The following is a 24,065-nucleotide window of genomic DNA, read 5'->3' as shown; positions in this document are numbered from 1 at the left end:
AACTAGATTTTCTGGCTGCTTTGGGCCTTCACCCCACGTTGTTTGCTTGGAACACAGCAGTACAGTGGGTGGGATGTGGGGGTATGATCCGGCCTCTGGAACTTGCTCGATCAGCAAAGGTGCTGTTTTTTCTGTAGGTGAATTTGTATGCTTTTTGGTGTTGATAGCAAAACCACATGTTCCTGTGCTTTTCTTTTGGCCTCTGCTGCTAAACAAACAAACAAACAACAACAATATAAAAAAAAAAACACACCCAAATAACAGAAAGCAAAGGTCCTGTTGGGGAGTGTAATTGACTCCTTCCAGTTTGCTAGAAGTCAGCGATGGTCTCTGCTTTGATCTGAGGGTCCTCCTTTAGTATTTGTCAAGCGAATTTGGAAGTAGGCAGGGTACAGATTTTATAAACACATTCCCAGGAGGCACTAGTGGTTTGGGACATGAAGAGTGAAGTTAGGATACTTTATTTGGACAAATTAAAAAATCTCTCTCCCGTCTCCCCCTTTGGCTTGTGCCCCCTGCCTCCTCCTCGACTGCATTTTTATTGACTAGCTCTTGTCCTGAAGGGACAGAGCTTCTCAGGTCAAGGTCAATGAGTTACTGAGAAGAACTCGAAAGAAGACAACTTGCCACTTCTCATTGCAAAACCACATTTATTTTCTTTTGGTGGGAGGGTCACATGAGCCCACTTAATGGCATGAGTCAACGGAGATGGAGCCTTTCTAAAGTCCGGGTGGATGTGATTCAGCGGTGCTTTGGGGGAAAAGTGTTGTTTTTTGCTATATTGGGACCGTTCATCTCAGAAGAAATGTCTTTGGTAGGATTTATAGCTTGTTTTCTTTTATTCCTCAGTTTCTGTCTGTGTGGGAAAGAAGGCTCCGATGGTGCACCGTGCGTGGCCGTTTTAGGTTCCACAGAGAGAAATTGCTTAGGCTGATGGTGTGTAATTTTCCCTCACACCTCCTCACCTTCATCCCAGCCACAAGCCTGATTTCCAGGGCCGGCTGCACACAGGCTGTGAGCAGTGCTCTCAGCCAGCGCCGGGTGTGGGGTGGGCTCTGCTGTCTTGTTCTGCAGGGGAGGCCTCTGAGCCACAGTAGGTTGGGCCACACACATGAACATGGAGGGCAGTACGAGGTATGGAGGAGAAAAGGTTTCTCGCAGTCTTGCCCAGCATCAGACCCTTCTCGGTGCTCGCGGGCCCCTAAGCTGTGGGGATCATACCTGACGCTGAGCCATGAGAGTGGTCCCATCTGGCACCACTGCTTCATTTACATGAGAAGAAAGGAGCCCACGCTAGTTAAGGGCCTTACCCAGGGTCAGAGGCCTAACAACATTTATGTGTCAAGCCCTCTGTTTGGTGCTGAGGGGCCCATGGAAGAGCTATAAGGCTCATCTTGGGAAGGAGCTGACTGTTGGACAGTGGTGTGCCTAAAGGAGGGGCAGTCCGCCTCAGTTGGGGGATTATTCTATCACAGACATTGTTTTGAGTTGCTGCATGGTGACAAAAAGCAGACTGGTTCTCAGTTGTATTACTTTTTTAATTTGCCTTCAGTGTGGCCCTTTGCTGCCTGCACCTGGATCAGGTTCTTCCCACAGCCTGCCTGTGGCAGCCCCTGCAGTCCAGGGAGGGGACCGGCCATGGTCAGGAAGTCTGGGTTTACTCCATATTTTCTGAGGACACTACACCCAGTTAACAACCTACTATTTATCAACTCTGGTGCCAGGTTAAACACTTTACTTACACGATTACATTTAGTCCTCACAATGATGCTATGAGGCATGTGCTATTGTTACTCTGTTATACAGGTAAGAAACCAGGGACTTAAAGAGCTAAGTTAACTACTCAAGGTCACATCGCTAAAAGTGGTAGAGGCTGGTCCTTCTGACCCCAAAGACTATGTCTTTTTTTAAAGCTTATCTTTATTGTTGAAAGTGTTACCGTTTCCCCCCTAATATTCCCCCATTGTCCTCCACCTGGCTCCTGTCCTCTCCCCAGGCCTTCTCCACACTATTGTCCATCCATGAGCTATGCATATACACATATAAGTTTCTTCGTTAATCTCTTCCCATCCCCGACTCCCTTTCCTCTGAAATACATCAGTCTGTTGCATGATTTAATGTCTTTGGATCTTTTTTGTTCATCAGTTTATTTTGTTCATCAGATTCCACATATAAGTGAGATCATGTGATACTTGTCTTTCTCTGATTGGCTTATTTCACTTAGCACAGTACTCTCCAGGTCCCTCTATGCTAGGGGTGTCGAACTCAATCAGAGAAGGGGCCAAAATCTAAAATCCAGCCTAAATTGCGGGCCGAATGGTTTACTGAACAGTCATAAACTGTCATTGTGATGGAAACGCAGCGGAGTGCAGTGATGACAGCGTGGTGCGGGCCACATTGCAAGGCCTGGCGGGACGGATTTGGCCCGCGGGCCTTGTGTTTGACACATGTGCTCTATGCTGTCTCAAAGAGTAAGAGATCCTTTTTTACAGCTGGTGTATTCCATGGTGTAGATGTACCACAACTTTTTAATCCATTCATCTCCCAAAGCCTATGTCTTGACCTCCAAGCTATACTGTCTCTATTCTAACTATGGGTGACTTCCATGAAACAGTGACAGAACCTTCCATGTCCAGGCCCTGGGGAGGCATGTACAGGAGCCTTACTTTTGCTTTCAGCCTTGCCAGGAAGTCAGATAGCCCCACCTACCCCCTTCGTGCCTAGAACCCCTTTCCTCTGACTGCCATGAGTTCCCTCTGGCCTTTGGAAGTAGCCATCCTGCTGAGGTTTCAAACACCCCCACTCTCCTGGGCTGGAGCTACAGAACATCTCTTCTCTCAGCCGGTTAGTCCATCAGAAGGGTGGCCCTCCTCCAGGGAAGTGGTCCAAGGTCCCATTGTAGGTCAAGATTGGGAGATGACATTATCGATTTCCTTTCCTTTGGTTGTCTATGGGGAATAGGACTTTAGATGAAATGAGATGGGGAAACATATTCCCATGGAAGAGGTGACCGTTTTGAATGTGGACATATTCTGTTTCTATTCTTCCCGCCCCACCCCTACTTGATACTCATTTGAGCATGATTTCAGGGGTTGACTAAGTTCTGTGTCAGCATGTCTGCTCCTTCCCTGCCCTGGCCAGACTCTCCTCTGGGTCTCCCCAGCCCTTTCATCTGCCCTCTGCTCCAAAGGGGGCCCTGAGCGATCCTATCTGGGTTTCCCTTCTCTTTGTGGGTTTCTTGGAGTCCCTGGAAGACCGTGAGGCTCAAGAACTGGCGACAGCCGAGAGGCAGCTCAGTACTGCATGTGACGGAGAGCCCACAGTAAGAGGGCAGAACCAGCCCAGCAAATGGTGCTCAGAAAAATGGTCCTCTGGGGCCACTTAGACCTCCCGTGAAAAGTGCAAAGTCCACAAGTAGGAAAAATAACTTCTTCACATAGTTGGCTTGAAACCTTAAATACTAGAACTCTGTGTGGAGGGGGGAAAAAAAGCAAAAAAAAAAAAAGCAAAAAAAAAAAAAGCCTGCTCAATGATGTTCCTTAATCCCTCCTGAAGACTCGGCCTCCAGTAGCATCTCCTCCCCGGGGGCCCTTGAGGAGCAGCAGTCAGGCCCAGCCGGCATGGCTCAGTGATTGAGCGTCTACTCATGAGCTAGGAGGTCACAGTTGATTCCCAGTTGAGGCACATGCCCGGGTTGCAGGCTTGATACCCAGTGTGGGGCTTTCAGGAGGCAGCCAATCAGTGATTCTCTCTGATCGTTGATCTTTCTCTCTCTCTCTCTCCTTTTCCCTTCCTCTCTGAAATAAAAAAAAAAAAAAAAAAAAAAAAAGAATAGGAGTCAATGCCTTCAGATCCAGTCTCACATTCCCTTTGTCTCTGCTGTCCCCTCCTCAGCCAGATCCCCTGCACCATCCCACACACCGGCCCAGGGAATTCTGACCGGGAGCCACGCGATTTCTTATGCCTCTGGAATTTCATGTTGTGGTTTAGGGAAGGTAGTTTTTTTTTTTTTTTTAAACACACAATTTGTTATTTTGGGTTATTGTTCGGCATTTCATTCATTTTTGATAAGAAGCTAAGTGACTGTGAGGTATTTGAAGGGGTTTCTGAGTAATTGTAGGCGACACAGTGCTAGTGTTTTTCTGACTTTTCTTGGCTGGTGGGACGGATTCCTTTTGCAATGAAACATAAATAAGCTCCTCTCATTTTTCAAGCGGGTAACTTTTTATTGATTTTTCCACCTAAGACAATCCAGAACTTGATCGTCTGAGGGTGGAGTGTATCATTTCCCAAGATGAGTCAAAGGGACAGATATTCTTCTTTCAGCCTCTGTGGCCTCATCTCCACTGATGGGCAATCACTCAGCAGTGGGTGGTCCCATCCCTGAAGGTCAGGCTGGAACAGAATTCTGTGGCTGGGGATGGCACAGCAGGACTCAAGCAATGGGGAGGTTTTAGGACTAAATACTCTTTTTTTTAAAAAAAATATATTTTATTGATTTTGTACAGAGAGAAAGGGAGAGAGATAGAGAGTTAGAAACATCGATGAGAGAGAGTCATCAATCAGTTGCCTCTTGCACACCCCCTACTGGGGATATGCCCGCAACCAAGGTACATGCCCTTGACTGGAATCGAACCCGGGTCCCTTCAGTCCCCAAGCCGATGCTCTATCCATTGAGCTAAACCGGTCCCGGCAGGACTAAATACTCTTTGTGGGTCTCTTAAACCTGAGATTCCATGGTTCAGCTATGAAAAAGGAGCTAGGGGGCAAGGATGGGGGTGGTGAAGGGTCAGGAAGGATGTGACCGAGCCCCTGATCTCAGGAGCTTAGAGCCTGACAGCTCACAGTACTAGAGGTGAGGTGGGCATGAGGAGAGCAGATAGTCTTAAATTCAGCGCAGGAGGCTGCCCTCTGGATTGGGGCCTGCAGGCATGGAGGGCAGCTGGAAGGAGGGTAGGTTAAGATCATGTGGCCAGTTATTTCTTCCTGCTACATGTTACAAGCCCAACATGGTGCCAGCACCCCCCCAGTACCAGCCTGTGTGAGAACCGGTCCCTGAAGGTCCCCGACCTTCTCTGCATCCTCCCTGTGAGCTCACTCCTCCCTCAGGACTTTGTCCCCCATGCCCTCAGCTCCCCACTCCCCTTTTCTCAGGTGTAAGCAGCTCTCCATCAAATTGGTCTGACAGCTGCCCTTCATCACCAGTTGAGCCAAACCAGGGAGAGAGCTTCCAGTCTTTTCTCTGGAAAGATCATTTCACTCATCCAGGCACCTTCCCAGTACATGTTTCTATGGCCACAATCCTTCTTGGTCCTTCTGTGTCTGGCTTTCTCTAAGATTGGGCTTTGTCTCAGTTTTCATATGGACTTTGTGATGGTCAACTGTATGTGTCAACCCAGCTAGGGTGCAGTGTGCAGTTTGCTCAAACACTGATCCCGATGTGGCTATGAAGGTATTTTTTTTAGGTGCAATTAACACTTAAAATCAGTTGATTTTAACTGAAGCAGTTGACCCTCTATAACATGGCTGGGCCTCGTGCAATCAGTTGAAGAGAACAAACCGAGATTTCCTGAAGGGAGGACTTCTGTCTGCAGACTCTGTCTGAGTTTCTAGCCTGCTGGCCTGACCTATTGATTTTGGACTCAAGACTGTACCATCACTCTTGCTTGAATTTACAACCAGCCCTACAGATTTCAATTCTTTAAAATCTCTCTCTCTCTTCTCTCTTTGTTCTCTCTCTCTCCCTCTCCCTCTCCCTCTCCCTCTCCTCCTCCCTCCCTCTCTCCCTATATTTCTTCTATTAGTTCTGTTTCTCTAGAGAGCCTAACTACTATTGACCTATGACTGCTTTCTTCTGTCTCCACTCATCACTGTGCTGCCTCCATCACCATGTGGTTCCCCTGCTCTTTCTCCAAAGCGTTCTCCACATGACTGCCTCACCTGTACCTGCTACGTGGATGCTGGGTTACCCAGTGCCTCGGCTTTCCCATCTCTTCATTTCTTCAGCAGCTCCTCAGAAAGAAAGCCCAGCCCAAGGACCTGAAACTAGGATCTTGTAATGTTTAGATTTGTTGGCCATTTTTGTTTAAAAAAAGTAAAGGAGAAAAAAGCAAAATGTGATAAAGGAGAAAAGATTCCCAGAACAAAATGATCAGCTCTGGGCACAATCAAGATTGGGGAATAGTGGAGAATTTATGTCGTCCACACTCTTCTTTGCTGCTAATTACCATGAATAATTGAGAGGCATTGAGGCCTGGCTGGCCAGAGCAGACAGAACTGTTCTCCCTGCTTATCCCATCTTGGCTGGACACGTAAGAACCTGTGCCCTGTGCCCTGGGCCTGCAGACAGGGTTTGTGTTCATGTGGTTCAGCTCAGTCTCTCTCCTGTCCCCTCCCTGCCCTCTCCCACCCACTCAGTCCTGCTGTGCTCAGGTGCTCGGTGAAATTGCGGGTACGGACCTTGGTGTGTTTTCTGTGGCAATGGCTGGACTGTGTTCCCATGTCTCCACAGGATGTTTTTCTGTTGCATTTCTTCCTTTAGGCTGTCAGAGTTTGTGAGTGAAAACTGGCTCTCCCTTCTTCTCTCCATCACCTGGGATTGGATTCTAGGGGTGGGTGTGCATGAGTGTGTAAGAATGTGTGGCCGGTAGCCCAGCCTCCCTGGGCAGCCCTGACTGTTCCCTCTCTCCTGCTGTTTATGTCTTTCAAGTGTTTGCAGAGAGTCCTGGTGCATTCTCAGTTATCAGGCTAGACCTTCTAACCTTGTCATTCTTCCTCGAAGCCTCCTAAGTGGAGATGGAATATTTTAGAACAGTGTTCACTTCTGGGGAGCGCCCTCTCTGCCCCAGGCCCATGAAGAGACCCCTGACACAGATTCCTTGCCTTGCATTCTCGAAGGTGACCTCTTGATATCTAAGAAAACTGACAGTTGGAAATTGTAAGATTCATTTGGGTAGGGACTCAGAGGGTAGGGGATGAAAATGGCTCCAAGGCTGGGACTGGTCTCTGTGGCCTCAGAGACAGAATGAGCTCACATTCTTTGGAGTGTGTGTGTGTGTGTGTGTGTGTGTGTGTGAGAAAGTGAGTCAGCACTGACTCCTGGTAACCCTATGACTGAGCTATGTCTATAGTGTCCTGTCCACGCCAGCCCTGCTCAGCTGCTATCGATTTATGCCTAGGGCTCCCTTTATGGAGTCTATTTCTCATGCTCGGTCTTCTATTTTCCCAGCTTCATTGTCTTTTCCAAAGAACCCTGCCTTCTCATTATGTGTCCAAAGTAGGAAAACTTCATTTTTTATCATTTTTGCTTCCAGAGATGTTTCAGGCTTACGTTGCTCTAGGACCCACTTATTCATCTTTCTGGTGGTCCAGGGTGTTCATAAAGTTAAGCATATTTCTAATGAAAGTTTTTTCCTATTGGTCTTCTTCTCTGTCTGATTTTCTCATCTGTGCATAGCAATTGGGAATACACGGGTGTGGATAATCTTAGCCTTGGTCTCTGATGACACATCTTTTCTCTTGATGACATTTCCCATTTTTCCCATTCATCCTTGCTACATAGTGATTAGTATTTGGATGACTCTGGAGAAACACTGTAGAAATAGTTGGTCAACTGATTGATTGGCTGAAGGGTCTGAGAGGCCTACAAAAATATGAGGTAAATTGATAAAGAGTTGAGCAAGTCTAGTGTTTCAATTATCTGTTACTGTTTAACAAGCAGCTACAAAAGTTAATGCCTTAAATAAAAACGTGTTCTTTCTAATGCTTCTGTGGGTTGGTTGGGTGGTTCCCTGGCTGGTTCTACCTGAACTCACTCTGGGACCCATCAAGCTGGAGGGTCAGCTGGGCTGGAATGGCCAGGATGACCTCATTCCCATGCGTGGCAGTCGGTACTGGCCGAGGCTGAGCGCCATTGGCTCTCCTCTGTGGCCTTTCATCCTCCGGGGGTTGGACTGGCTTCCTTAGGTGTTGGTCTTCAGGTGGCTTCCAAGAAAGTGAGAGTGGAAGCTCCAGGGCCTCTAAAGGCCTAGGACTGATGGCCACACACTGTCACCTCTGCCCTTTCCATCGATCAGAGCAAATCAGAGTCAACAAACATGGAGGGATAATACAAGGGCTGGATACTGAGAGGTGTAATTCATTGTGTGACCTGATTACCTAATTTAGAAACTAAAGGTGGGGGAGGAGGGGAGCAAAAGATGATAAAGAAGAAAGGTTCCCAGAACAAAAGGATCAACTCTATGCACAATCAAGATTGGGAAATAGCGGAGGATGTAGGGGCCATTTTGTAACAATCTGCCACACCAAATAAAAGAAGAACACAGGTTACAATAAAATCAGGTTGGCCTATCTGTGCTGGTGAGAGACAGTATTGCAGAGATAAGGAGCAGAGCCTAGGGCCTAGGGTCAGACTGCCTGGGCGAACTTCAGCTCTGCCACCCCCTGCTTGTATGAGCTTGAGAAAACCACCCGGCCAGTCTGTGTTCCCAGGCCCTCCTCCGCTCAGCGGGGATAATGAGAACACCTGTCTCAGAGGCTGGTGATGCGCTTCAAGTGAGTGAGTGCAAGTGCTATTATAGTATGAAGCTTGGTGCACAGAAAACGCTCAAATGGACGTTAGCTCTTGGTGCTCACGTCACTCCTCTGTAATGGCAGGCGAGGCGCAAATTTGGCTTCAAGTTTTCCAGCTCTGAGGCAAAGAGGGAAAAACACTCAGGTGTAAGATTCCTAGCATGCTGAAGCTGAGAAAACTATTCCAGAAGAAGCTGTGCTCTGTAGAATGAGCAAGTATGTGTTTGGATACAGCAATTTGGGGTCGCTTGCAAAGAGGTTGACCTGGAAAAACTCCACATTATAAAAATAAACATATTTTTCTCCAAGAGCCAATGATGAGAGGCAGGACCGTCCAGAGGTTAACAAGATGGGCTTGATTCTCGGAAGCCCTCGACTAGAACCCCAGCCCTCCTCTTCCCAGCCTGAGTGAACTTGGGAAAGTTCATGGGTCTCTCCGAGGCTCATTTTCTTTGTCTGCAAATGGCCATGAGGATAATGTCCCCCTCACACAGCTGAAGAGACGAGGCAAGGAACGTCACGGTTTGTCAACGGACACATGCTACTCTTGGGATGTTTGCTTTGACTATTATTAGTTTAAGGATGGTTTTAAAGGAGATTTTCTGTCCCTTGGAAGACAAACTGCTAGTGCTACTATTACAAACCTTTCCTGTCTTTCTCCTAGAGGGGCACCCAGACTTATAGGGACCGTTGTAAAGTAATAAGCAACCAAGCAAGCAAACAAAAGGGGAGTAACCTTTTATCCTTCTCTCTAGTTCCATGCCAGCCCCCCCCCCCCCGGGTTTTTTTTTTTTTTTTTCCCCCAAATTAGTGAGTTTCCTCATTTGTGTGGTTTTTATTCGCCATTGAACTTGGTGCAGCCTCTAGGAAGCTGCTGTGAGCATTTCAGAACAGCCTCCGGGGACTCCCAGACAGAGGGCCCCCAGATCGCAGTCCCCACCCCTCCCGAGATGGCCCCCCTCCACATTTCTGCAGTTGCGGGATCCCCGGTGGTGTGAGGTCAGGCTCATCACGCGCTCTGCCCCTGGGGGAGCTTTCTCCCAGCTCCCTGCATCTGGCTCTTGGGCTGATTTATGGCTTCAGAATGCTGGGCCACGGGATCTTAATTTAAAGCCTCTGTCAGAGGCTGTTCACCGGTGTGGTGCCGGTCAAACGCCGTTTTCCTTTGGTTCTGCTCCTCTGTCGCCTTCTCCGTGGCATGAAATACGAGGCTGGAAAACCAGGCTACCACCCGGGGGCTGTGCGGTGGCTGAAACGCCCCTTGCGCAATCCCCTGCGAGGTGCCGGGGCTCAAGTGCAACCTCTGGGCTCCAACCAGGTTTTACCCATCGGTCGGTGTACGTCCCTTTCCTAAGCCGCCTCCAGGGGCTGTGCAGGTGGCGGCTGTAGTCGGGTTCAGAACCCCCAGTCCAACGCCGGTCTGCCGTGGAGAACTGTTCCCCAGCCAATGCGATTCTGAGTAGCGTTGCTGTGTTTGCATGATGAAGACAGTAGTAAGTTTTTCACGTTGCAGTTTCCAAATCATGTTACCATAGTGACTGTGCTAGCCACACCTGCCTCTGGACCCTCAGATGTTCTTAGGCCCCTCAGGAAACGTCCCCTGCCCCCTGCAGTGTGAGCCACCCCTCAGCTCAGTGAGGCCTTAGGCTCCCCATCACCCTGGTCTCTGGGAGACAGAGGGGAGCTGCATCTCTGGGCATGACTGCAGTGTAAACATCTGTACTTTCATATGCGAACCATTAACACAGCCACTGAGTTGGGTTTCTGTTATTTTGATCATTTGTTTGGTTGCTCAGTGAGTAGCATGAGTCTCCAGGCTGCTGAAACCGAATTCCTGGCCCAAGGAATGGCATTTTTGTAATGCACTGAAAATTCCACAGCACGCTCAAGCCTGTATTCCTGTCATCTTCAAGAGGAAAGTTCTGGACTAATGTTCTTGGAAAAACAATAAAGTAGTAAGGGAAGTAAATAAATAAGTAGATAAAATGGAACAGTACAGGCTTATGGCGTGATCCCTTTGATTGTAAAATGTAAGTTGGCATGTGCATATGCATTTGTGTGTAAGAAAAGATCTAGGGGAGGTAGCATTGAATTGATGGGATTATGGGTTTTTAAATATTTCTTTATAACACGAAAAGAAATCCAATGCTATTTATTTTTAATAATTGCAAGACAAAGCACAGCCCGACAACAATAACAAGAAAATCAGGAAAGGGAAGGGAGCTGGGTTGGCTGGTTGATGGGGTGGGATGTGCAGGTCGTGGCCATGTGGGTCTGAGGCCCTCTGACATGGCCTTCCTGGCACTGGGCAACGCACACGCCTCAGCCTGGGCCTAGCTCCAGGGAAGCCAAGTGTGAGTGTCCAGACACGTTCACGGTTCCTTAGGCCACGGAGTCCAGACACCTTCCCGTGGGCCCGTTGCTCCCTCCCACTGGCTGGAAGCAGAGTTGTGTAATAGGAGCAAGTCCCGTCAGCTTCCTTTGTCCAGCCTTGTTGGAGCTGGGAAGGAGCGGGTGGGGCCTCGTGTCTGCCCCTCTTGGGCACTGAGCATGGCTCCCACTGAGGCCAGTGGCCCGTGGCTCTGTCCTGCTGTGTCTGGGCTTGGGAGAGTCCACACGCAGGCATTCCAGCAGACAGTACACAGCAGGAGCCACTCTGAAACAGCCGGGAAATCCACCCCCTCACCCCCCAGCCCCTGGCAAACCACCACCCTGGTAAGGAGGCTGCAGTCCCTGGCTGGAGCCTCCTGGGTGTGGATGCTGATGAACCCTGGAGGCTGGAGGCACCGCTCTGCTCTTCCTGCAGTTTTGTCAGCCAAGCTGTCCGTTCCTTGGGACCAGGCTGGGCCTTTGCATGGAGGGCAGCAGTGATGAGTCACGGGAGAGAGAGTAGCCACAGGCTGTGTCTTCTTTTGCAGAGAAAGTCCACTCATGTGACCAGGAGAGGCAGAGTGCCCTGGAGGAGGCCCGGCAGAACCCCCGGGAGGGCATTGTCATCCCAGAGTGCGCCCCTGGGGGGCTCTATAAGCCGGTGCAGTGCCACCAGTCCACGGGCTACTGCTGGTGTGTGCTGGTGGACACGGGGCGCCCGCTGCCAGGGACCTCCACACGGTAAGTCCCCCCAGGTGGATCCTGGGGCAAGAGAACCGGCTTCCTGTTGGGCTGAGCCCCGGTCCCTCCCAGCTTCACTGCTCTGGGTGGGAGGAATCAAGGCACTGGGGCACCAGCACCTGCCTTCATGGGCAGATGAGGTTCTGATAGAGAGATGTGGGTCCTGGATGCTGGGCGACCTTGGAAGAGTAGGTAGCCTCTCTGAACCCCAGTTCATCAATAAGAAGGCTATTGCCCTGCCTGAGTCACTAGGTCCTATGGATCAAAAAAGATCCCATGTGCAGACATACGGTGCCATCTCTATGCTTAAACGATTGAAAGGACACTTCTCAGTGGGAACATTATGCTGGGGTTGCTCAGAGAGGCTGCTGGACAGGGAAGTGGGTACTTCCCTGCCAGCCCTGGGAGCTCCAGGTTTCCCGACAGCACAGATCATTGCTACAGGAGTGGCTGAAGTCCCCTCCTCATGCATCATTTCTTTCTCCCCAGCTACGTGATGCCCAGTTGTGAGAGCGACGCCAGGGCCAAGAGCACCGAGGTGGATGACCCCTTCAAGGACAGGGAGCTGCCAGGTGGGAGATGGCGCTGCCCCTCACTGGCACCTCACTTATTTCTGTATCCCCTCCTCATCATGGAAAGTGCTCCCTCCTGAGGTCTGTTTCCTGTTCGTGAGATGGAACAGGTGTGCTGGACAGGGGCATCTGGGAGCACAGTAGCTGTGGGATCTGCATCTAGTCTGGGACTTGTCCCTAATTAGTCCTGTGCCCCTGAGCTCATTGTTTCTCCTCCTGACCCTTACCTTTTTATCTGTAACATGTGGTCCCTGGGTTACGCTCCTGTCTCTGCAATTCTATAGTCCTTTCTCTGTCCTGTGGTGACTGGGACACGTTCTGGGTGCTGTGAACCCTTTTCCCCAGGGCTGCGCAGATCAGGCAGCTTTCGGGGAGGGGCTGTCGCCTGCCCTGCCTAGTGTGTTTGTGATGATCCCTGGTGGCCCAGGACTGTCACTGGGCTATGACACAAGACACACAGGTAGGGGGCCCAGGACCTCTAAATGGCTTCTGTGCTGGTTTCTCCCTTATTCATAGGGTACTCTGCTAATGAGTTATGAGAAGATTACTACAGATTGGTGGTTTTAATCAGCATAAACTGGGACCTGTTATTGTGAGAGCTGGGTCCCCCTTCTGATCCCCTGTCCCTATTTCCCATTCCCCATCAGGACCCCAGTGTGAGAACTGGCAACAGAGGCTCCTGAAGGCCTGGGGTTTCCCAGGGAGGTGTGTAGAAGTCACCCTGTTACAAGAATGGAATTGTGCAGGCCGGGGTGGTTCTTTCTAGCCATCTCCACAGCAAGCATGAATTGGGATTCTCCTGTGTGCCTGGCACTGAGTATCACTGCTGGATCAAAAGTGACATGTGGGCCCTGGCCAGTGTTTCTCGGTGGTTAGAGCATCAGCCCACACACTGAAGGGTCTTGGGTTCAATTTCCAGTCAAGGGGACATACCTGGGTTGACGGGTTGACCGCTGGTCCCAGTTGGGGCATGTGCAGGAGGCAACCAAAGCATGTGTTTCTCTCATATTGATGTTTCTCTCTCCCTCTCTCTCTCCCTCTTCCTCTCCCCCTCCCTCTTCTTCCCTCCCTCCTTCTCCTTCTCCCTTTCCCTCTCTTCCCCATTCTCCTTCTCTCTCCTCCCACTCCCTTCCACTCTCAATGGAAAAATTTCCTCAGGTGAGGATTAACAACAACAAAAAAATTGACATGACTTTTACATAGTGGAAGTGACAGAGAGTGTGCAAATAAATGAATATAAACATACAAATAGTAGTGACAGAAACTCTGAAGGGAAAGAGCATGGTGCTGTGAGGACAGGGAGAGCCTACTTCAGAGTCTCAGGCTTCTCTGAAAAGGTATTTGCAAAGAAGGTATACTGACACCTGCAGGACTTGAAAGGAAAAGAGAATGAAATAGTCAAGGCAGACTGTGTAGGGAGTGTCACGGGCCCATTGAATTGACAGGGATACCCATATGTGTGATGGTGCGCACACTAGCAATCCTGAGCTACATGGCTGTCGACTTGAAAAGAGCAAATCTGTGAGAAGGTTCACCCATGCTTTGGGTCTTGCTGGAATAGAGCAAAGGAGAAGAAGAAAAACAAAGGATTTGAGAGCGTTTAGAAGGGAGATTTGATCATTATCACCTAAGGTGGATGAGAAGAGAAGTGAAAATAAAGGAGGAGGTTCTTGGATAGGTAAAGTGGTAGGTCTGTTTGAGTCAACTGTGACCTTGTGTGTCTTCAGCACCTGGTCTGGCCTGCAGAGACCGCTGACCACACTGTATCAGAACTGTACCAGAAGTTCCCAGTAGACTGTGAACTTCACAAGGGTGAGGACACTATAGCCCTGAGTTAGACCCCTAACAGTTAGTGCACAGCAAAAGTTGGTAGGATGAAAGCAATTGAAAGCCTTACTATCCATGTAGTCTGAGTGTCCTCTGTGGGCTGCAGGTGAAGGAACTGTGGAGGATTGTGAGAGCCATCTGAGTGGTAAACGATTCCCAAAATGGATTTGGCTGGACATGAAGGACTGGGAGAGGTTTGGGAAATGGTGGTTGCCAAGGAAACTGTTTGATTATTTACCTGGCCTCAGCCTTCAAACCTCACCTTATTTTTCAGGCTGTCCGGAAGGAAAGAAAATGGAATTTATCACCAGCCTACTGGATGCCCTCACCACAGACATGGTGCAGGCCATTAACTCAGCAGCGCCCACTGGAGGTGGGAGGTGAGGATGTGAGCTGGACTTGGGCCCAGTGGGGAATCTGGGGCCCCTGACAATCCAAATGCTGTGGAGACTGGGCCTGGGGAGTGGGGTCAGGGAGTGGGGAGGTATTGAGTAGGGTCAGTCCTTCTGAGACTGCTTTGTCCCACCTTCCATCAAAAAGCCCTTCCCCATTCTTTGTTGCTTGTCTGTAGCTTGCAGTGAGTAGCTATCTCATCTTCCAGGAGCTCCTCCAGATCAAGGGACTTCCACCACTTTGGTCTCAGAGGTGAATATGTGGAGTGATAGTCCTCACTGGCAGGAAGGGAGATGGCATATGATGAAACCAGGGAGGACAGTGAGGGAGGACAGAACGTTTGTGTTGTCTTCTCAGAAGGAAGGAGCCAGGTACCTTTTTGGTCTCTGATAATTCCACGGGGTTCTGTTCAGTGGGACTGGACACTCCCGGGCCAAAACCACCTCAGTTCAGGAGCTGATGTGCTTGCTGACTGAGGGAGCTGACAGGCACTTGAGCTTCAGTGTGAAGGAGATGAGACCTCAAGCTTCACCCCATTAGCTTCTTTCAGGGCCCAGACCTTGAGACCCTGTGGTCTTGCTCCAGGCAGGCTGAGAGCTGGGAAAGGACCGGAGCTGTGAGCAGATAAGGAAGGGGTCGCTTGGGGCCCAGAGAGCAGGTAGACTCTGATGCCAGGAGTGGTTAGGACTGATATCTTACTCTCACATCGTGGGCCAAGAGATTTTTACAAAAAATAAAAACTAAGAAGTGTATAAATGCTTTTAATAGGGAAGGAATACTTTCAAAAACTACCTCTCCTTTGGGTGCTATATAGAATTGGGAGAAGTTTGTAAAAATATGCTTTCCTGGCATGTTTTTACATTTTAAGCTCATATAGCTTGTCTATGTTTGGTTTTGAATGGAAGATTTGAGCTGCATTTGGTAATTGTGTAACCCAGAGGCTGAACTTGCAATCAAAAGACAAATAAGGGGAAGTAAGAAATCATTTAGAAATCAAGTAAGGCGGCAGGGATGAGAGAAAGAGAAAGACACAGTTATTCAGGGAGGTAGCTGGCCAGGGGTGTCAGTTTCCTGGGTGAACACTCTCCTAGATCTTCCCATGGTGTTCAGAGTGAGCCCTGGCCTGAGCGGACTCTGCAGGGTGGTTTTGTGGCCTTGGTCCTCTTCTCATAATCCTCTCCCTCCCATCATTATGTTCCAGCCACTGGCCCTGCTCAGTTCCTCTAGGTATGTGGTTGGCAAACTGCAGCTCGCGAGCCACATGTGGCTCTTTGGCCCCTTGAGTGTGGCTCTTCCACAAAATACTGCGGCCTGGGCAAGTCTATTTTGAAGAAGTGGTGTTAGAAGAAGTTTAAGTTTAAAAATTTTGGCTCTCAAAAGAAATTCCAGTCGTTGTACTGTAGATATTTGGCTCTGTTGACTAATGAGTTTGCTGACTGCTGCTCTCTACCAAGCTCTTGCCTGCCCGGGGCCTCCATGTCTGTTGGTTGCTCCTTCAGCCTGGAGCTGTAGGGCCCTGGGGAAAACCCAGCACAGTGATTTCCCTGTCTTCCCAGGATTGGTCCCTGCTGGTGCATTTTAATATCCCTTCTCAGACACCACCCAGTGGGCAGGAGCTGCCGGGCACCCTCCATCACAACACCTCTTTTTAATTCTCAGCCTAATGCTTACCACTGTCTGATGTCTTGCTGTTTTGTTTATTACCTGTGTCACTCCACTCGATGGAAATGTAAGTTCTGTGAGAGGAGCATTCTCTGCTTTCTTCCCTGCTGTATTTATTCCCAGAATTCAGAATAGTGCTTGGCCCATACCAGGTGCTCAATAAATGTTTGCTAAATGATTAAACAGTTGAAAGGATGGGTGGATGGGTGGAGGGATCACTGTCTGATACAGAGAACTAAGGCCTTTTATCTTGGATATATGGAGTGATAGTCCTCAGTGGGAGGAAGGAGGATGGCATAGGATAGAAACAGGGAGGATAAGGAGGGAGGACAGAGCACTTGAGTTCTCTCTGATACCACATGAGTGTAAGAAAACCATATTGGGGCTCTCCTGCGTCTGCTCAAGGTCTGGCAGTTAAAGCTGGACATCAGCTGAGGCCAGTGGGAAACAGTCCTACTCAGGACAGTGGAAGAAGGGACAGGAGGGATGCTGGACAGTGCTGAACGCAGGGTGCCTTCCCTCCCAACCCACCTGTCAGGCGTGGAGATTTTAGTTTTGCACACACTCTTACATCTCTGCCCTCCCCTCATATAAGCTCTGCACTGGGTTCTGGGGACATTCTGGGACAAGGACACAGCTCTTGGTCTGGAGGAGTCCTGGAAGATGAGATAGCTAATCACGTGGTTGTATTTTAAAGTCAGTATAATAATAGAGGCAGATAAGGTGCTGCAGGGACTCTGGGGAGGGAGGGTATGTGAGATAAAGCTTTACACAGGAGATGACATTGGAGCCACCTCTTCTCTTAAAAATGGGAAAATGCTCCGACTTGAATGGACCAGGAGTAAGGGCATCCTAGCAGAGGAGGCCATAGGGGTAGTGAGGTCCGAACAAGGTAGGTCCTTGTGGAAGGAATTGCAAGAAGCATGGCTTATATTGGGAGTCAGGCTGTGGCCAGGCAGGAGATGAGGCGGCAGAGTTGGGCGGCATCCAGATCATGCTGGGTCTTGTGATTCAAGACAAAGAGGGCAGAAGCCAGTCGGGGCAGGAAGGCTACACGGCGGTCAGTGTGAACAATGAGGAAGGATGGGCTAGAGCTATGGGAAAGGGGTGATGTCCTGAAGCTTTAGGAATGAGATTGTTAGGATCTAAAGACTTCTCAGATGCAGGAAATGGAAGAGAGAGAGAGAGAGAGAGAGAGAGAGAGAGAGAGAGAGAGAGAGAGAGAGAGAGGAAGAAGGAAGAGGAGGAGGAGGAGGAGGAGGAGGGGGAGGAGGAGGAGGAGAAGAGAAGAGGGAAGTCTACTTCCTTTTCTGGTCTGCTAGCCTGACCTAGAGGGAAAGCAGTGCCACCCAAATCTAAAAATAGACGAAGTAGAATGGATGTCCCTGGAACCGTCGGTGGCTGGTGCATGGGAGGGGCTGGCCTAGTGTCTTTTCAGGGCAGCTGTTCTCAATGAAGGCATCTTGGATTATTGAATCATCATCTTGCTTGGTCCTTCCCACCATGGTTTCACGAAGCAGAGTTCTCCCTTTGATCAGTCCTCCCATGGTACCCAATTAGCTTTTATCAGTCCCAAAGGCAGAGTTCTGAGATCCCAGCTGGAGAACTGTGTGTGAGTCCTTTCTTCACTCACCCCGGAGAAAGGCAACTGTGTGGGGAGGTGGGATGGGACATGTGAACCTCCTGGGCTTTCTGTGGTCCCTCTAGGAGAGACTGTCTTTATTGTGGCTTCCTCCTTCCTGCCCAGTGTGGTTACTTGTTGATGGCCTTGCAGGAAGAGGCTGGAATGTGGCTGACTTGGCATTTCCCAGCCCCGCCCTCCCGCACAGCTGGCCAGGCGGGCCCCAATGCCAGAGGCAGCTCAGTTGGTCTGTTTGGTTTGGCCAGCGCCTCTGGGCCGTCCCACCTCACCTTCTATAAAACTGCTTGGGACAGCAGAACTGGGCCCACGATCTTGGCCGAAGCAAGTTTCCTTGTGGTACTAGTAAATGGGGCTGGCTCTCCAGCTGTGCATTGCAGCCAAGGCCTGGCAGGGCTCAGGCCCCAGAAGCAAAACTGAAAGTGCTGCGGAAGGGTGGCACCTGCCACCTCTCCACTTGGGAGAAGACTCATGGAGGCCAGTCAAGGGGCTCCTGGCTCTAGCATGTTTCCCTATCCCTAGAGACAGGAGTCAGCAGATCAGCCACCTAAACAGCCCAGAGACAGAGCATTTTACTGTGTCTCTCCCACCATATCCAAGGATACCTGAATGCCCTACATACCCAATGGTCCCTTTGAGTAGAAGTGGGACTTTACCTGTAGAGAGGCTGTGGCATGGACCAGCAAATTGATGCTAAGTGGTCAAAAGGGACTATTGCACCCTTGAATGGAGGATCCCCAGACCCTGTCCAACCAGCTTTGAATTCCAGTAGTCCTGGTCTCCAGTGGGTATCATGTGTGCATGTGTGAGAGAAGGGTTTGAAGTTTGATGCCAGAATAAGCCTAGAGCTGGGAGTGCAAGTTGTCAAAGTATTGAAAGTATACTATAGAAAGCTAAAAGAGCGGGGCTGGGGGTGGGGTGGGTGGGGGCACGGGCGGCTCAATAGAGTATAGTCTGGCCAAGGCCTGTTTGGCTCAGTGGATAGAGCATCGGCCTGTGGACTGAAAGGTCCCAGGTTTGATTCGGTCAAGGGCATGTACCTTGGTTGCGGGTGCACCCCCAATGGGGGTGTGCAAGAGGCAGCTGGTCAGTGTTTCTCTCTCATCGACGTTTCTAACTCTCTGCCCCTCTCAATTCCTCTCTGTGTAAAATGAATAAAATATGTTTAAAAAAAAATAGAGTATAGTCTGGAGGCTGGGGTAAATTTGCCTAGCTATGATGGAAAGGGCTCCAGTCAAGACTGCTTGAGAGATTCTTGGAAACTCTGGGAGGGGCCCTCCTGGCCCCTCCTCGTTCTGTTGGGAAAACCTTGGCTCCCCTTAGTTAACAGAGGCCTTCTGTCTTCTACTTGTGCCCATGGCTGGTTTGGCTGGCCCAGGACACTCAGCAGATCTCAGTTTTAACTAAATCTTGTGACACTTGGTAGGCCTGGGACTTAACGCTGTTACGAAGCCAGAAACCTGATTTTTACATAGTTTTAAACCAGATGCCTCCAGAGTTTTCTTTTTTTTCTACTATGTTTTGTTGGAAATATGGAAATGATCCTGAAATCCTTCTGTGTTACTATGTTTTGTCTCGCCCCATCTTCTTCTGGAAGGTTCATGCTTAAACATTCTTTGGGGTGTGGTGAGTATCTTCTTCCCTGTAAATCAAGGGTTCTTTACCTGAGTCTGTGACCTTGGAAGAGGTATAGGGGTCCATTAAATCCCTAAAATCTACAGAGTCCTTTGTGGGTGTGCGTTTTCCTAGGGAGAAGGACTCTAGCTTACCTAGGTTCTCAGAAAGCCATCTCCCAAAGCTAAGAAATGCTTGCTTTAAATGCATTGGGAGCTGGGCCTGGACAAGGCATTGGGTTCCAAGGCAGGACCTTAGCGCTGCTGCTTCCGGTAGAGAGCTGAGCTCTGTATTTGAGGGGGAGTGTGAGCATCTGGAGGTCAAAGAAGTTCAGAGCCGAGAGTCCTACACCAGCTGGGAGGAGGAAGGAAAGAGGGGGACCCTCAGGTTCCACGGGCAAGCTGGGGCTGTGTCAGTGTGACAGAGAGAAGGGGGCATTGCTTCATGGGACCGAGAGGGCCTCTCCTCTGCAAGTGTCCTTGAAGCCTCCAGGGGCCAGATCGGGAGGAAGACCAGGGGAGAACAGCAGTCGGAAGGCATGGCTGCTCCAGGCTTGAGGTTCTGGGGGCAAGGAGGGCGGTAACATGGCTCTCTGGACAAGGGAGACAGGGCAGGAAGGAGAGTCGGAGGAAAGGGAGGAAAGCCCGGCTGGTGTGGCTCAGTGACTTATGAACCAGGAAGTCACAGTTTGACTCCCAGGCAGGGCACATGCCCGTATTGTAGGCTGCATCTCCAGTAGGGAGCGTGTAGGAGGCAGCTGGTTGATGATTCTCTCTCATCATTGATGTTTCTCTCTCTTTCTGAAATCAATTTTTTAAAAAAAGAAAGGGAGGGATCAGGGGAGCAGGAGCAAAATGACTAACTCTCAGCATGGGAGGGAACTCTCAGGAGTTGTACAGTGAGAAGAGAGGCTTCTTGCTGCAAACGAACCTAAAGGTAGGTGCAGGCAGCTCCATCAGTGGAGGTGCTGAGAACTGGGCCGGCGGGAGCCCCAGGAACACGTGCTGGAGGCAGTGAGCCGCTCCTGGCAGGGCGTGCAGGCGGGATGACCTCATTCCTTCCCGTCTCAGCGACTGAGACTTTATTATTCCAGCCTCTAGGTAGACATGACGCTATGCTGAGCCTAAAGGTTAGCTGCCTTTGCCTGGGACGCTCATGGTCCCCTGGCCAGAGGGCCCTGCCCAGCCCCAGCCGCCCTAGAGAACCCCCGGTGGGAGTAACTGGAACACCTCTCCTGGGGCTCCTCCACCATGGGTCCTCCCTCGAGGTTAGGGGCTGCACAGGCAGACAGGGCGCTCCCACAGGGAGCTGGCCACCCTCCCCTGCACTATGAACATCCTGACCAGGAATTTTCTGCTGCCCACCTGGCACACCCTGCAGGGGCAGGCTTGAAAATGAATGTTGCAGGTAAAATAGACACCCCGGTGTCTGTACTGGCAGAGACAGAAATCTGAGCTCCACGGTGAATAACTGCAGGCCTGATCCGAAGATCTCCCCAGCCTGGCTCCCAGGATAGACGAGCGGATTCCCAGGGAGCCCGAGGCAGCTGGTGCCTCCACCTTCCCAGGTCCTCCCGTGTTAAACCTGTCAGGATGAGGTCCTGCTGGCAGATCCACTAATTGCGCTCTCTTGGTCTCAGTCCAGGGTGCCTGCCCAAGGGGGCCTGCCCAAGACTGCAATCCACTTAATGAGGACTGGGCATTAGCAGTAATGAAACTTCTTTTTCCCTAAACGTTGAGGTCACTTGGGGGTAGGAAGCGGAGGGAGTTTGCTGGCTTGTCCATCCATAGGGGAGGGGTTCAGGGTAGTCCCCTCCCATCTGGAAAACTCAGCAAACCCTGGCAGGGAACCCCAAGGCATTGGCAAGTGCCTTGAATATTTTTTTTTGCCAGGCTCAGCTGCAGAATGTTCTGGTAGACCCCGAGCCCCTGAGCTAGGACCCCTTTGGAGCAGGGAGACCCTCGGTCTTGCTTCTGATGCATGGTGGTTACCTGTCTGCCCCAGCGCCCTGCAGACTAAGTATCTGGACGTGGAACTCCCGGGCTCAGTCTTACACCCTCTGCCACGGGAAGGTTGCCCGGGAGTTTGAACACAAGGGCCTGGGCCCACCCCTGACCTCCTGCCATTAAGCTTCTCTGTGGACTCACCTCTAGCGGGACTGGGACTGGCCAGTTTTAGAAACTCTGTTTGTATCCTTACTCACTCCCAGGGCTGTGGCCTTCTGGTCGGAGACCTCGGTCTCCCCCTGGAATAGACCCATCCCTGGCTTTCAGAGTTTTAAATATCAACTAGCACCCAGAGTCCTTCTGGGGAGAAATGAGGCATCAGTGACCAAAGCGAGGGATGAGCCGCATGGGCAGTTACAGTGCAGGCAGTGTCACTGTGGGGTCACCACATGTTGGTGGCTGTGAGCCATGCCCGCTGCTGTGCCGCACACACCAGCAGGCTGTTGTGGTTCCTCTGGTGAAATGCTTCTCAGCAGAGTCTCTGGCATTCTCGTTAGCATGTGGTGTGCCGGGCCCGCCGGGCCCTGCTGGCTCAATCTTCTCCGTGGACTTGCCTCTAGCAGGCCTGGGATGGCCAGTTTAGAACCTTTGCTGTGTCCCTCCTATGGCCTTCTCTCAATGCCTGCGGGACCTGACAGTGATGGGCCACAGGAACGTCACACTCCACACCAAGTTCTCCATGCCTGCAATCCTGTCTGGGGCTCTGTGTCGCTGAGACAGTGAGCAGCTTAGGGCCAGGGGCTGTGCTTCCCACTCTGGAAGCCCTCCCGGGACCAGGGGGTGTGGTACCCACTCAGAGCACCCTTCCCCATAGTCACGTGCATTTGAGCCACACTCATACATGTTCATGTGTGAAGAGCAGCTTGTCTGGCAGGGGACACTAGGCCAGGAGAAGGACAGCTGAAATCCAAGCTGTGGTTTTCTCAGGTGAGTTAAGTCCAGCCAGTATGTCTGAACACCCATCTTGTACAAGAACTGCTATGGTAGGAAGTGAAGGAGATTCATGTGATAAAGTTGTTCACTGGACTTGGGCCATCCAGGCTGGAGAGGATGGCTTGATTCTGTACGGGCTGAGTGGCTTTGAGAGGTCTCGGCTGGAGGAGCCATGTCTTCCTGGCTGCCCGCAGCCCACCACCTGAGCTACGGGAGAGAATCTGGTGGGGCTGATGGTTTCTACGGCATCTGAGCGGTGCTCTCTGGGGTGGGGGTATCTGTCCGTGGCCCAGGTTCTCAGAGCCGGACCCCAGCCACACCCTGGAGGAGCGAGTGGTGCACTGGTACTTCAGCCAGCTGGACAGCAACAGCAGCAACGACATCAACAAGAGGGAGATGAAGCCCTTCAAGCGCTACGTGAAGAAGAAAGCCAAGCCCAAGAAATGCGCCCGGCGTTTCACCGACTACTGTGACCTGAACAAGGACAAGGTCATCTCGCTGCCCGAGCTGAAGGGCTGCCTGGGTGTGAGCAAAGAAGGTGAGTGCTCGCCCCTGGGTTCCTGGCCTTGCAATACGTGCCCCACCAGGCCCAGGGACCAAGGGCTCGCCAATCAATGGGATCCCAGCTGCTCATTTATTCAGCTGTGACCTGGGAGGATGCTATGCTTCATGCTGGATGCCTGCACACTGGAGGAAGAGATGAACAAGGTCCCCATCCTTCCTTAGACATGAAAATGTTTACAGATGTTGTGATAAGCACTGTGAGAGTGTGTGAGGACAGGCCAAGTGCAGACCCACACCTGCAATGCTCAGCACAGTGGAAATTGGTTGTCTCTTCCACGTAACAGTTCAGCATGATTCTAAGTCATTGTGTGTGTATGTGTGTGTGGTGAGTAGGGGAAGGAAAGAGTAGGGATTGCTCCATACTTTGAAATCCTGGCTAAGAATGTGCCATCTTTATCAGGTGGCTCCCAAGGTCACCGTGGGGTCATCTGCATCCCCAGTCAGGGGTAAAGCATGGAGCAGTGCACACGGGAGTTTTATGGGCCAGCCTTGCAGTGACACACGTTACCTCCCGTATTTCACTGGCTGAATCTCAGTCACTGGACCGCACCTGACAGTAAGAAAGGCTGGGAGCCCAGCAGAGGAGGAGAGGATGGAGTCTGGCCAGCATCTAATTATCTCTGTCGCAGGCAGACAAGTACAGAATATCATAGGGACATAGGTAGGGGCACCTAAATCAGCGTGGGGCCAGGCTGCCTTGGAAAACTTCTTGAAGGAACTGATGTCTAAACCAGGGATCAGCACACCCTGGCTGTGAGCCCAGTCTAGTCTGTGGCCTGTTTTCATATGGTCTGTGAGCAAGAATGGTTTTTGTATTTTTAAAGGGATATGATTTTTTTTTTTTTTTAAAGACGAAGGAATGACAGAGACAGTACATGGCCCACAAAGCCTAAAATATATGCTATCAGGTCCTTCACAGGGAAGTTTGCCAACCCTGGTCTAAACCAGTGCCCAAGGAATCAGTAGGAGCTGGCGCAGCAGACAGGCCAGATGAGGGAAAGGAAGAGGCCAAGTGCCGAGGGGAGGACACCGAGTGTGAGAGGAACTCAGAGGCGTGAGTGTGGCTGCAGTGCATGTCTGAGGATGGAGGGAAAGGGTGGGGCAGAAAGCAAGGTGAGTTTCAACTTTATTAGGTTAGTGGGAAGCTGTTGAAGGGGCTCAGTGTGAGAAACT

General features: G+C 50.7%; 1 protein-coding gene across 9 annotated transcripts in view; it reads left to right on the top strand.

The window, feature by feature from the left end:
- SMOC1 (SPARC related modular calcium binding 1) overlaps positions 1–24,065 on the top strand; it is a 138,201-nt gene that overhangs the window by 108,239 nt on the left and 5,897 nt on the right. For 8 of the 9 annotated variants that reach the window (XM_036432906.2, XM_036432897.2, XM_036432880.2 and 5 more), the window contains exons 8-11: positions 11,490–11,682; positions 12,172–12,254; positions 14,356–14,461; positions 22,622–22,866. In XM_036432906.2, the coding sequence (XP_036288799.1) occupies positions 11,490–11,682; positions 12,172–12,254; positions 14,356–14,461; positions 22,622–22,866 (627 nt within the window). Of the gene's footprint in view, positions 1–11,489; positions 11,683–12,171; positions 12,255–14,355; positions 14,462–20,865; positions 22,600–22,621; positions 22,867–24,065 lie in introns of those variants that run through there. The other variant, XM_045579278.1, reaches the window with a different exon arrangement.

This window comes from Pipistrellus kuhlii, unplaced genomic scaffold (genome assembly GCF_014108245.1).
Source record: "Pipistrellus kuhlii isolate mPipKuh1 unplaced genomic scaffold, mPipKuh1.p scaffold_m20_p_1, whole genome shotgun sequence".
NCBI classification, from domain to species: Eukaryota; Metazoa; Chordata; class Mammalia; order Chiroptera; family Vespertilionidae; genus Pipistrellus; species Pipistrellus kuhlii.
The sequence above is the reverse complement of the archived record's forward strand: the minus strand, read 5'-3'. Positions and strand labels throughout refer to the sequence as shown.